Genomic DNA, 15142 nt, shown 5'->3' on the forward strand with positions numbered 1-15142 from the left:
TAAAGAACTCTTTCAACTCAACAACAAAAAGGCAAACAACCCAGTTTAAAATGGGCAAAGTACTTAAATAGATATTTCTCCAAAGAAGATATAAGATGTCTAACAAAAACATGAAAATGTTAGGGAAATATATATATCAAAGCACACATACTAAGATTGCTATGATAAAGTTTCTAAAAATTAAAAGAAAATGACAAGTGTTGGTGAGGATGTGAAGAAACCAGAACCCTCATACATGGCTGGTAAAAATGAAAAATGATTCAGTCATTTTGAAAAACAGTTTGGTAGCTCCTCAAAAAGTTTCATATAGAATTACCATATGACCCTACAAATTCCATTTGTAGGTCTATACCCAAAAGGACTGAAAACAGGGACTGAAACAGCTACATACACATGTGTGTACATAGCACTATTCACAATAGCCAAAAGGTGAAAACAGCCCAAATATCCATTAATGGATGAATGGCTAAATGAACTGTTGTATATACATAGAATGGAATATTATTTGGCCATAAAGAGGAATGAAGTATTGGATGAATTGCCAAAACATTATGCTAAGTGAAAGAAGCCAGACACCAAAGGTCACATATTTTGTGATTCCACTCCCCAAAATATCCAAAATAGATAAATTTAGGATGCAGATTGGTGGTTGTCAGGGCCTGAGGGGAGCCGGGGGAATGAAGAGATACTGCCTAACTGGCAAGGAGTTTTATTTAGGAATGATGGAAATATTTTGCAACCAAATAGAGGTAATTGTGGCACACCATGTGCCACTGAACTATTCACTTTAAGGTGGTTAATTTTGTTACATGAATTTCACCTCAATAAACAGAAGTCTACAACACAAAAGATAAATGGTTGTGACCTGTTTTACCAGAACTGCTTAGCCAAGACCTTGAGATAAATGTTTCTCATTACAGTAGAGATCATGATTAGAGATTAGGGTCTGGGTGACTAGTAGTAGACCTCATATTCAACTTAGATTTTGAAAGTCAAAATGAGAAAATTAATTGATATTTCTTGTTCTTTTAGGACTCTCAGCTTGTTTCCTCTGGACACAATAATCCAAGTAAGAAAGACTTCTCTCTACAGCTTCATATATGGAGGGTGGGAGATGGAGGGGGTGAGGAAGGGAAGGTGCATGCAATAGACTGTAGGTTGAGAAGGAATTTCACCAAAAAACCAAAATCAAGTCGGGGAAAAGAGGACCATTTTTTCAAGTACTGCCCAAATGGATAAGATTCAAGGGATCTTGAGTGCTCCTCCATCTTTATTCAAGGGAAGGAGGTGCCAAACATAAAATGGTGAATTTCAAAGGAATGCTAGGAGGAAGGAACACTATGCTCTATTATGGTTGGTCTCTGGTATATGAGGAGGGAAAAAAACCTTTAAAGACAACTAATGAGTTACCTAAATTGAAAAAAAATGAGTGGGCCAAGAGAACAAATTAGAAGACCTCAAGATAAATGACCTTAGAATGCATGAAGATATCATGCCCTCTTCTAGAGATAGGCAGGCTGCAATATCTAAGAAGGAATTTTTTATTGAAACCAGTGTCCAATAAAACATACGGGCTTTATTGTCAAAGAGAGAATGTTATTGTTTCATGAAGTAGTGTTTTAGTTCTCTTCTTTGGCATGAAGTAATTGGTGTTAGTATCTTCTTGAGCATTAAAAATGCATAACCCGGGGCACCTGGGTGGCTCAGTTGGTTAAATGTCCAACTTCAGCTCAGGTCATGATCTCACGGTCTGTGAGTTCGAGCCCCACGTCGGGCTCTGTGCTGACAGCTCAGAGCCTGGAGCCTGCTTCGGATTCTGTGTCTCCCTCTCTTTCTGCCCCTCCCCCACTCACACTCTGTCTCTCTCTCTTTTTCTCAAAAATAAATAAAACATTAAAAAAATGTTTTTAATTAAAAAATTGTCCATGTTATGAAAGTACACTCACAAAGACTGGGCATTGTTAGTCTCAAAACCAGCCAGTCAGCTAAGAGCACCCCTTGCCAATTACAAAGCTATGTTTGAACATGAAAATCACTCTGAGCTAGTAAATGCATCTTTGGAACTGAGGCTCACCCACTGAGCGTCTGTGAGACAGAAGGCTTGAGGAGAAAAGACATCCAGACAAATGTGTTAGGAAGCCCAGACTTTTAATGCACAGCTAGAGAAAGGTCAGGGAAGGGGAATGATGGCATAATGACACAAAGGCAATATCACTTAATTATCCCACCCTCTTTTGGGATTTGCTGTGAGCACAAGCACTGGTGAAGTGGTGAAAGGCCAAGGGACTTGAAATCTGAAGACTATAAATTCACTGGTAAGAAAAGAAATTAGAAGAAATGCCTGATTAAGTCCTTCATGAGATGTGCAGTATCAGCATCATATGCCTTATGAACATACTAAAAAACATGCTAGAGTATACAGAAGAGTTGCCATTACTTTCCTCACTGTTTCTTTCCATTTGAACTTAAACAGTTCAGAGTAAAGAGAACATAATCGATGAATGAATGTACTTTCTCTGAGCTTAGAGTTTTTGACATAAAGAACAAAGGAAATAGCTGTTGAGTCTTTTCTATGTTCCAGTGCCTTGATGTGTTATTTCACTTAATCCTAACCATAGCCATATAAGGTAGGCGTTACCAACCCCATTTTACACATGATGAAAATGAGATTTTGAAGACAATAACTAACCCAGGATCACATGGCTAAATGAAAAATGACTGCCAGGATTTGTATTCCAGGATCTCTACCCCAAAGACAACAGACTGTATTTCACTACCTTGACCCCTGTCATTTCACAGTGGATTTGAATTCTTGTCCAAGAACTATATACTTTGACTTTGTATGCATCTGGCATATTTTTATGGCATGTCATAAATCCTCATGCTTATACTACAGTTTAGATTATGTAAAGCAGACCCCATCTTATATGAAATGTGAAGTGACACCTGCCTTGTGTGGTATACTCTCTGGCATTTCATTGTCTAGGGAAATTTGTGATTGACTTCCTCTTTTCTAGGGGTAGGGAGATTTTTTTTCCCCAAATAATCCCCCAAAAGCCAAGTACATCTATAAAAAGGTAATACCACTATTTAAAAATCTGAGCTTTTTCTTTTTTTTTCTTTTTTTTTTAACGTTTATTTATTTTTGAGACAGAGAGAGACACAGCATGAACGCGGGAGGGTCAGAGAGAGGGAGACACAGAATCTGAAACAGGCTCCAGGCTCTGAGCTGTCAGCACAGAGCCCGACGCGGGGCTCGAACTCACGGACCGCGAGATCATGACCTGAGCCAAAGTCGGCCGCTTAACCGACTGAGCACCCAGGCGCCCCAAAATCTGAGCTTTTTCTATAGATTATGGCATATTTAAAACTTTAGGAGAGCTGATGCCACCAGTAGTTCCAGTGCTGTGTTTTATTTTTGGTTTGGAATCATTATTGTTTGGAATATTTCTGGAATTCTGACTCCAGTAAATAGGTAGAAAATAGAAAAAAAAAAAAACCGAACTTCAGAGACACCAAACACAAATATGTATGTGTGGATTGACGGACTAAGCATCACCACTTTAGGTCAGTGCTTTTTTCCTTTTTTTTTTTTAAGCTTTTTTTTTTTTTAATGTTTATTTTTGAGAGAGACAGAATGAGAGAGAGAGAGAGAGGGACAGAGAGAGGGAGACCTAGTATCTGAAGCAGGGTCTAGGTTCTGAACTATCAGCACAGAGCCTGACATGGGGCTTGAATCCACGAACAGTGAGATCACGACCTGAACCGAAGTTGGACGCTTAACCGACTGAGCCACCCAGGCGCCCCAGGTCAATGCTTTTTTTCTTTTTGAAATTAGCAAAAGTATGTATGTCGATACTAAAGGGAAAGAGTGTGTGAATTAAACAGAAATTCTTTTAATCCAAATCTTTTAAAAGATGGATACTCTAGGGGCGCCTGGGTGGCTTGGTCGGTTAAGCATCCGACTTCGGGACTTCGGCTCAGGTCATGATCTCACGGTCCGTGAGTTCGAGCCCCGCATCGGGCTCTGTGCTGACCACTCAGAGCCTGCAGCCTGTTTCAGATTCTGTGTCTCCCTCTGTCTCTGCCCCTCCCCTGTTCATGCTCTGTCTCTCTCTGTCTCAAAAATAAACGTTGAAAAAAAATTTTTTAAAAAAAAGATGGATACTCTAGTCATTTTGTTGAATTACTGATTAATTTAATATTATAAAATATAAGCTTTTTAAGCATTGAGAAACTTAAATATTAAAATAGATGATATGTGTCTGTGTTTTTTAAAAGTTATGAGAGTGTCCTGTTCAAGAGGAAGACTACGCATAAGCACCTCTTCCCCTTTCTTTAGAATCCCCATTTAGCTAACCAAAAGCTATAGTAATGGAAATAAATCCATAATAGCACTGAGAACACGAGGGGATGCAATCAACAAACCAGAAGTTCTGTTGAGTTTCTGGAAAACAGAAGCAGAAAGGACCATACTGTTTAATCATCCTGGCAGGGAAGATCATGACCCAGAAAAAGAAAGAAAGGAAAATGATGGAAAAAACAGGAACAAGTTCTAATAGTGGTGGAAACTATCCTAGGGAGCTCTAGGAGAGACTCCATATTGCCACTTATTCCCAAGAAAGAATAGATAGGCATGGATTGTGAGCAAGATAGGAAGACCTGGGTCATTCTTCTCCCAATTACCTCAACCCCCATCCTAACTGTTTTCTTATACAGAGCATCCAGTCTGGTTTTTCTCCCCCAAAAATCCAAAAGACAAAAAAAATTAGTTACATTTACTAAGAAAATGAAGAGCTGACCCGAAGTTCCACTTAACGACTGGAACTTTAATAAGAGAGAAGCAGAACAGATTCTGAGATGACACCAGACCTTAAAAATAGACATGTATGGTTGGCAAAAGAAGAGTCAAGTTTGCTGAAGATGGAAACAAAAAATACTAATACTCAGACTGAAGTACTTCCTACTTTTGTTGGAGTGTAGGGTTAGGGCTCCCAGCTTGCCTGAGGCCTCTCTTCTGAACCCTAAATAAAGCCTTTGAGTCACCAAACCCTATCCACTTACAAAGAGCTCTAAATCAGCCCTTCCCTCCAAGGCAAAGGAGTGTTAGGAAAAGAGATCAGTGTACCAGTACAGGAAATTCACACCATTTTTTTTTAATTTTTTTTTTTAACGTTTATTTATTTTTGAGACAGAGAGAGACAAAGCATGAACGGGGGAGGGTCAAGGAGAGGGAGACACAGAATCTGAAACAGGCTCCAGGCTCTGAGCTGTCAGCACAGAGCCCGATGTGGGGCTTGAACTCACGGACCGCTAGATCATGACCTGAGCCGAAGTCGGCCGCTTAACCGACTGAGCCACCCAGGCGCCCCTGGAAATTCACACCATTTACCTTCATTAACCAACCCATTTTCATTCAAAAATGTGAATATATAACCAAGGAGCATCAAAGAGAAGGAATGGCCCTAAGGGAATTGATATATTAATTCAAAGAACAGAAGAAAAAAATTGCAAATATCATTACAACCTTCAGAAAAAAATTGAAATTATTTGTATTAAATATAAAGGGAACAGAATGGCATGAAAAAGAAGTCATTAGAGAATAAACAAGCACTTGAGAATTTAAATATGGCCAATAAAACTTAAAAAATTAATATAAATACCTGAAGTCTGGAATCTAGAATGTAAGGTTGAAAACATTTTCTTTTTCTGGATATTAAGCAAAAGACAGAAGGAAATACAAAAGGAAGGTAAGATACATGGAAGATCAATCAGGGAGGAAAGGTCAAAATCCAACCAATAGGGATACCAGAAAGAGAAAAGAAAGAAAATGGAAAAGAAGAAAAAGAATAAAAATAGAATTCTAAAAGAAATGAAAAACTCACTATCAAAACAACTCATAAACAAGAAAACAAGAGACTATAAACAAAAGCAATGAAAAACAGATGGCAGAGAATTAGACCGGCAAAGACTTGAGAGATTGGAATTACCAAGCCCAAAATACAAAACAAGAGTGCTTACTTTAATTTCTAGAAATAAAAGAGAAGATTGAAAATGTGGTAAAGAAAGAAAAGATTTGAAGACATACTAATCAGAACCTCTATAATTGAGAAAATAAAAATAGAAAATAAGAATTCCTTTGGCTTAACAGCAGACTATTGGACATCACTGAAGAAAAAAGTAATGAATTGCAAAATTGGACTTAAGCAATTATCTAGAATGCAGCCTAGAGAAATGGAAAATACAAAATGGAAGTTAAGAAACACGAGGGACAGGGGCACCCAGGTGATTCAGTTGGTTGAGTGTCTGATTTGGTTTTGGCTCAAGTCATGATCCAAGGGTCGTGGGATTGAGCCACATGTCAGGCTCTGCACTGAGTGTGGAGCCTGCTTAAGATTCTCTCTCTTCCTTTGCCCCTGTCCCCAGCTCTTGCACTTTCTCTGTCCTCCCCCTTGCCCCTGCTGCCAAAAAAAAAAAAAAAGTAAAAGAAAAGAACATAAGGGATAAAGTGAGAGGTCTAATGTATATTCAACTAGAATTCCAGAAGGAGCTAAGGGAACAGAGTAAATATTAAAGGAGAAAGTGGCTGAAAATTTTCCAGAATTGAAAGACACTACCACACAGATTGAAAGAACTCAATGAATATTAAACAGGATAAATAAAAAGAGGTCCACACTAGACACATTATAGTTAAACTGAAAATCACAAAGATAAAAAAAATCTTAAAATACCCTTTAATATCTTTAGAAAAGCAACAATTAGACTTCCAGTTGACTTCTCAATGGTAGCAATAGGATCCAGCAGACAGCAAATTTATAACTTCACTTTTGTGTATGTGGAAAACGACAGTTGATTCTCAAATGTATGGATATAACAAAGGGCTAAGAATAGCTCAGACACTCCTGAAGAAGAACAAGGTTGGAGCCTGGCCTTACTAGTATTAGAAATAAGTACATATTTTTTAGCTAAGTAATGAAGATAGTAATAGACAAATTGATCAATGAAACAGAAGACCCAGAAACAGATCCACAAATATGTGAAAACTAGATTTATTACAGAGCTGATAATGTAGACCAATGGAGAAAGAATGGGCTTCTTAATAAATAGTACCAGAATAATTGATTATCTATAGGGATAAAAAATGAAATTAATATACCACACCATATACAAAAACTTTTCCAGGTATTTTTTAAAGACCTGAATGTTAATATTAAAATTCTATACTTTCAAAAGATAATATAGAACATCTTTATGATATATTTATTAAAATAAAAAAGATATCAAATAAAGGAAAATGTTGATAAATTCATGTACATTAATATTGAGAACTTATAATCATCCAAAGATACCAGAAAAGGAGTAAAAAGACTCGCACTGGGAGAAATTAAGGAGAGTCTCTGTGTGTGCATGTATATATGAGACAGGAGATTTGTATCAAGAAAATAGTTATTTTCTTCTATGAATTAAAAAAAAGAATACTACAAAAAATTTTTAAGGGTTTAAAGAGAATGTCACAGAGAGCAAGCACAATATATCTCCTCATTGGTACTCAGATATGCAAACACCACAATGAAATTACATTTTACATTATTATGTTAGAAAAACCTTTTAAATCTTAACTATAAGTTAATTTAGAAACGAGTTTAAGATTCTCCAGTAAAGTTAAGAATATATAAGCCCCACGTCTCAGAACTCCTAACACATGCACAAAGAAGGAGGTTCATGAATGTGTGTAATGACATCATTCTAATGAAGAAAACTTAAATGTCCATCAAGAGTCAAATGAGTAAGGAAATGATGGTAGATTCTTATAAGGGGTTGCTGCACCACAGTGAGAATGATCAACACTACAATACATCATGATGGCTGACTCTCAAAATCATAATGTTGAGTGACAGAAGGAAGTCTCAGAAGAGTGCATACAGTGTGATTCCATTTATATAAAATTTAAAATCAGAAAAAACTGAAGAATATTTTATTTGCTAATGAATACATGGATGGTAAAAGCTATTAAGAAAAGAAAAGGAATGATTAACACAAGATTCCATTTCCAGATAGCTGGTGGGGATGGCAGAAATAGGAGGTTTCTGGGTTATTTCTTGGTAATACCCACTTCCTGGCCTGGAAGATGTTTTCAAAGTTAACTCATTTTAATTTTTTAAAACTTCATGTGTACACTTTCATATACATATACATTTTATGTACATTAAATGCATACTCTATTGAACATTTTTTAAGGAAAAGTATAGCCTTTACTTGAGACAGATTAACACGTGGCATGATGAAATGTAAGAATGGGAATACATTTGACTGAAATGCCAGGAACACTTGCCTTCATTTGGGTTTATGACATTCCTTTCTGTACACATCCAGTCTTCTTGGTTCTTTAGTGACTAATATTTAATCATTATAATATTATAAATCCTATTATTCATTGGTTTGTAATTTTTCTAATTGGCCTATAGGCAATTCCAAAAATTAAATTATTAATTAAATTAATATTAATGAGGGTGACTCATTAATAATTACTGAACAGAATATAAATATTTTAAATCTTGGCTATGTAGAAGGAAACGTATAGCTGTGCAGAGTTGTGTACCGTGGAGAGGGAAGGCAGGAGGGAAGAATAGATGAATGAATTTCCACATTTCACATAGTATACAGGAAAAGATACTGTCAATAGTTGATTAATCAAGAAATAGAAGGTTAAACTTAAGGTTATAAATACCCAGTAGAGGCACTAAAAGTAATAATAGACTAGTAAGAATTGTAAGCAGAGATGGTAGTATATTAAGTACCTTAAGTCTCATCTTTGATAACAGAAATCGTTACACAGTCTAAAATCATTACATCTAGAAACAAGTATATCACTGAGCATAGTGGTTGAAGGGCTAACATAACTAAAAACAAAAGCTAGCAAAGTCAACACTGCAAACATGGATTCCTTTCATTATAAAGAAAAGTCATAGGGGTGCCTGGGTGGCTCAGGTCCTGATCTCATGGTTCTTGGGTTGGAGCCCCATGTCAGACTCTGCACTACCAGCATGGAGATTCTTGGGATTCTTGCTCTCTCCTCTCTCTCTGCCCCTCCCCTGCTCGCGCTTTCTCCCTCTCTCTCAAAATAAATAAAATAAACTTAAAAAAAAAAAAAAAGAAAAGTTATAGTATAGCAACTTCCCTCTGCAGCAGAATACAGCTTAACGCAGGTGTATTTTTATTCCCTTTCAACAGTCTATAGTCCACCTTGTAGCACTGTTGATGGAGAGTACATACTCCAGGAGTGCAGTCATGTTCTGTGTTTAAAGAGCATGAATTAGGTATTATTTATCTTTATGCTTGCTAGAGTGCCCAGCGTTTAAGTCCTCAGTGCATTTATTGGATTAAAAGTGTAGCTACTGTCATTTTTTTTAAGTGGCCTATTGGGGCCATCAAGCTGTTTCATACCTCAAACTGTATATTCATCTCAGTGGTGAGTGTACCTTTCTCCTCTTCCTCCACTACTGTGACAGGGATTCTGTATTCATGACAGGTCATGAGACAGAAGACCTATATGAAGCATGTAGTATATGTTTAAGTACTGTGGAAGGCTCAAGTAGACAAATATGGAGCATCAAACTGAAAGTATGCATATAATATACGTATATACATACCTATGCGTTTACATGTGTATGTAGATATATATATCCTATGGCTCATTTTTTGTGCCCTCTTCCTCTCTGTAATTATATTTCCACATGCAAAATAACCACACTGCTCCTGAGCCATTCTTTTATGTCCAGTTTCTTAATGATCAATACAGAGACCAGTGTGGTATCTATCATGAAAACAGCTGAAATAACCAGGGTGACCCCAAAAAGTCTTCTTTGGTGGCTGCAGGGAAACATCTGAGCATCCAACTAAGAATTTTTTTGTCAAGAGTTTTCTAGTATGCATTTATTATTTTCCCTTGGGTCCTGAAAAAGAGACTATGATTCTTAATGGCTTATGTACTTAAACATTTCAAGTTAGCTTCAGAAATTGCATCACCTAAAATTTCAAGATGTTGAGAATTTTATGTCTTATTCTTTGTGAATGACAAACACAGCTTTAATCCCTGTCTCCATTCTGAGCTTACTTTTCCCCCAGAAAGATTAATTCATTATCAGCACCAAAGTCAGAGAACACTCTCTCTAGGACCATCTGTAAATGCCCTGTTTGGCCCCATTGTATCCTTCCTATTCTGTTTTTCCCTGTTGCCACAACATAAGTGCTGCTAAGAGCAGAGATCATCAGCTGCAGCTTTGTCCCTGAGCTGATCCAGCCCACAATTCCTGCAGCCCCCAGATCCCATGTGCACTAAGGCCTGTACCCTATCAGCCTGCAGTTTATCTGACAACATTGTTGCTCAAGGTAAAACATACTTATTCAAACATCCAAATAATTGTCTCTGTTTATATTATTGATTTTCTGGGTTTTTGACAGAAGTTGTTTAGCAATGTTGACTATTGCCTGCTGCTCCTGAACCTGCTGTTTTACATTCTTGATTAAGATTTTATGTGGGGTTATTACCAGTGGCTATAAACTCAGGAAAGTAACCAATTTTCCCAAATTAAAGGGGGAAATATATCAATATGTTTCAGAAATTAAACCTCCATTTAGTTTTGTCTTACATAATGCAGGTGTTACAGCTCTTATTTTGGCATTCTAGCAGGAAGCATGGTTACTTAGTGGAAAAGTGATCCTGGAAAGAACTAAATTAGGTTATTTTCCAGCACTAGAACCAGTTGATGAGGACTTACATGTCTCCTATATAAGTACACCACAGACTGGCCTGGAAGACAAAAATATAGTATCAAACTATGAGCTTGAAAGCAAGTTTGCTTATTTGCTGCCTCTACTTTTATTTCAAAATGGATTCCTTTGTACTGGGGCTTTGTCTAATCAGTGTTTGTTATCAAGACACCTAAATCAATTTTGTGGCTTTTTAACAAAGTGACTGTCCCTCATGGTTTTTCTGGCACTGTGTAGACATATTAACAGAGTTCTATCTGAGATAAATGTGTGAACTATATATGTAACTGTGCCTTTTTTCCCTCACAACTCTTTAATTTTCTATTTAAAAAAGGAGAAATTGTAAAGTTTCCTTTTTTTAAGTTTATTTTGAGAGAGAGAGAAAACTGGTGGGCGGGGTGGGGGGGTGGGGGGGGTTGCGGGACAGAGAATGGACAGAGGATCCAAAGCAGGCTCTGTGCTGACGGTACAGAGCCGAACACAGAGCTTGAACTCATGAACCGTGAGATCATGACTTGAGCCAAAGTCAGACACCTAGCTGACTGAGCCACCCAGGATCCCCTGTAAAATTTACTTTTGAGTTCAGTTTGGGTGATATCTTTGGAATGTGTTCATCATGAAAATAAGTTAAACATAATTACATCATGTTAATCATGGAATCATTCCTGAGACTAGGTGACCACAAGCTAATGTCACCTGCTGACAAGGGAGGCTCATCTAGTGCCATTGGCCTGAGGTTCTACAAGATATTTAGGCCTGACTTGAAAGAGCAAAGCAAAAGCAAGTGGCCGCCATCAAGCCCATTTCTTACAACCCACAACCTTTTCTAGGCTTTACTCAACTGTTAGCACCACACAATCATCATAACTCTAGCCGACTCACACTTGCAAGTCATGACCCTCCCCCTTCCTTCCCCTAGCCTCAAGGAAATAAAAAGAAGCACCTTACAAAATAAGGATGCATGGTTCAAACCCTCAATGGCCAAGGATCGAAGAATTATGTCTATTGCTAGAAGAATTTGCCATTTAAAACTACTAAAAGTGAACTGGTTCCAGACTCCCTTAATTAAAGCCTATTAAGTGTTTGATGACCACAAACCACAGAAACATTTCTTTAGCTAGACTTTCAAATGGTCTGGAAGGATTTCTGGTTTATACCTTATTATGCATTAATTCAGGGGTCCCCAAAAGCTGCTGCCAGGACTTTCCGTGGGTATACATCTTGGGGATCTTGTATTCTATCAGTGTTCTGTATGGTTCTCTCCTCCACCTTCTTATGGAACCTGACCTGCTTGTATTAGCAAAAGGGATCAAAGGTCAAAATGCCTTGCATGTTAGAATGCTAATGGAGTTTATTTCCTTAAATTGTCTTTAAAATGAAATGGAAGGAAACAGGTTCCATCTGTAAGATATTCATCTTTTGGCAGGGTCTCCACTCTGAACCTCTGGTTGTTTGCAAACAGCTCCTAGTACCTACTCACAGATCCATGCCTGGGCAATTGTAATACATGGAAGAAATTACTTGACAATCCGGTTCTCAGACAATAAAAAGATGTTTTAAAAGCCTCCTGCTGCACATTTTGAAAGTTTTTTTTTTAATTTTTTTTTTCAACGTTTATTTATTTTTGGGACAGAGAGAGACAGAGCATGAACGGGGGAGGGGCAGAGAGAGAGAGAGACACAGAATCGGAAACAGGCTCCAGGCTCTGAGCCATCAGCCCAGAGCCCGACGCGGGGCTCGAACTCACGGACCGCGAAATCGTGACCTGGCTGAAGTCGGACACTTAACCGACTGCGCCACCCAGGCGCCCCATATTTTGAAAGATTTTTAATAGGAGCATTGAAATATATTTAATCTCTCTTAAATCTTAAAGACCGTAACACTCACATGTTGACATTTTTTGTCTGCTTCCTTTTTAAGAGAAAAGTGATGCTGAGCCAGAGAGTCCTGACAATGGCACATCGAATACATCGTAAGTCTCTTTCCTGTTTCTATCCAGATAATATGTCTGTAGTATGAAACAGTGCAAATATCGCGTAAGAGTAATAATAATAATGGAAGGAAGGCTGTGGTTCTCTTTCTCATGATGATGTCTTTCAATGCTTTTGGGTGCGGACACATTTTGAGGTCTTTCTTATGCTTTAGCACAGTAAGAGTAATCTTAAAAATGTAAATACTCTTCCTGATAAAATAGAAATGTAGTAAGATTTCAGGGTGTGTGTCATTGGGGAGAAAGGAGACAAACCCTTTAGAATTTGGCTGGAGATTTTCAGCCCTGTCCTAAATAACTGTGTGACTTTTCACATATACTGGGAGGTATTCTGTCGTACACGATGAAGTACCAATGTCATTTTAAAAGCCTGCCATCTCCAACCTCACCTTGGAATTGTGTGAAAAATACAATGATGAATATCTCTGGAATCTCAAATTTGTCATGTTTTTGAATTTACAAACGCAATTTTAAAAACATAAGAAAAGGCACTTAGAAAGCATGTGTTCCTCACTCTCTATTTTTTGTCTTTTTCCTCTCAGTACCCAAAGAATCCAAATGTATTTTTAATGATTAATTTGATACCAACTTTATTTCCCAAAGTTTAACTAAAATAATTCACGAGCTAGCAAATTACTTTAGCTTCACAGGAATCAGTCACAGGTTGGCTCCTTAAGAATCTTTATTTTTATTACTCTGAGGGGCAAGATAAGTTTTCTTATTATGAGACAGCTTTGTGAATTTATCTATGTGTGAGCCAGTGCTCATATTGCTCAGCATCTAAAATGCTATTCATTAGATACCACACCTCGTGATACAATATTATTGAATGTCTTATTTTGTCCAAGATCTGTTTCTCATTCTAGGAAGATCCTTTGTTGTGTATCAGAGGGCTATATATTTCACAAAGGATATAATTACATGTTTGTCTTTCTTAAAATATTGTCCTAAAAATTCTAAATATTTCTAAAAAATGTCTAAAAAATTCTAAATAGTTCTACTGTCATGATTTCCGATGATATAATGAATGTGACTAGTCTTAAGTGGTTCAAATAGTACTAATTTTTAAATTTTTGTGCTGCAAAATATAATGGGAAAAGGGTTTTAATGCCATCTGGAGGCATTCTAGAGAACTGAAAAGGGTAGAATCATTTCAAAATTTGGTTCTTTTGAGTAACATTTGAAACTGGATAAGAATCAATATACTAGACTATAAGCTGTTTGGGAATAAGTTCTATAATTTTATAAAAATGCATATTATTGTAGAAACAATAATTTTTCAAATTCTCATTAACAAAATCGTTTTAAAAACAAAGGAACATATAAAGTATGTTGAAGAACTGCCAACATCCCACATTTAATTTTACAAATTTTAAAATCACATTTAATACACATCCTAGTTTTGTTAATGCAGTTTGATGTGCCATTGGTTCTTCTTCTCTTATGCTTTCTAAAAAGCCTATTCTCTAAAAAAAATTGGTTTCCTTATGTTAGTTTCTTATTAAAATAAATATGTTGTTTGAGTAATTCTTTTAAACCCTCTGGAGATGCCAGAATGGTAAAAACTTGAAGTATCATCCCACATTCATCATCTACCTCACATCTGCCTCTTGAACTAGAAGTAGCAAAATAAAGTCTTAGGTTGAAAGGGTTTTTCTTTAAAAAGTGGAGAATTCTGAACTTGAACCCTCTAACTAGTTCTCTCATAATTTGGCAAGAGGAAGAACATATTATGAACAAAGAGCAATGACTCAGGATGCCTGAGATTTATGTAGCATTTTATATTTTCTGTGCAGTACCTTATTTGAGCTTTACTTAGGTAGACGGGTAGGGCAGGAGCAATATCCTTATTTTATAATACAAGGAATCTAGGATCAGGAAAGTCATTTGAATTAAGTTAAAAAAATTAAGACACAGATCAGTTATTTTGCTTTTTTGCCCATTTACCAAACTGAGGGGTGAGTAGATCAAAGGAGACAAAGGAAAGCCTCGAGTCAGAATCAAGTTGAAAACTGTGATCAGATTATTTAAGTAGTAAGTGTATTAGTTTGCTAAGGCTGCCATAACACAGTACCGCAAACTGGACTCCTTAAACAACAGAAATTTGTTGTCTCATAGTTCTGCAGGCTGGAAGTCTAAGATCAGTCAGTAGGATTGGTTTCTTCTGTGAAGGAGGGATCTGCTGTCCCAGCCTTTGTTTTACAGATGGCCATATTCCCCCTGTGTTTCTTCACATAATCTTCCTTTTGTGTATGTCTCTGATCCAAATTTCTCCTTTTTATAAAAATACCAGTTATATTGGATTAGGGCCCACCCTAATGGTTTTGTGTTTACTTTATTACCCCTATAAAGACCCTGTCTCCATATAAGGTTACACTATGA

At 37.0% G+C, this 15142-nt stretch overlaps 1 protein-coding gene across 8 annotated transcripts in view; it reads left to right on the plus strand.

Moving 5' to 3' along the window:
- AFF3 (ALF transcription elongation factor 3) overlaps positions 1 to 15142 on the plus strand; it is a 572861-nt gene that overhangs the window by 385098 nt on the left and 172621 nt on the right. For all 8 annotated transcript variants that reach the window (XM_047854476.1, XM_047854481.1, XM_047854474.1 and 5 more), the window contains 2 exons: positions 1033 to 1069; positions 12691 to 12742. In XM_047854476.1, coding sequence (XP_047710432.1) covers positions 1033 to 1069; positions 12691 to 12742 — 89 coding nt within the window. The remainder of the gene's footprint in view (positions 1 to 1032; positions 1070 to 12690; positions 12743 to 15142) is intronic.

This window comes from Prionailurus viverrinus, chromosome A3, assembly GCF_022837055.1.
Source record: "Prionailurus viverrinus isolate Anna chromosome A3, UM_Priviv_1.0, whole genome shotgun sequence".
NCBI classification, from domain to species: domain Eukaryota; kingdom Metazoa; phylum Chordata; class Mammalia; order Carnivora; family Felidae; genus Prionailurus; species Prionailurus viverrinus.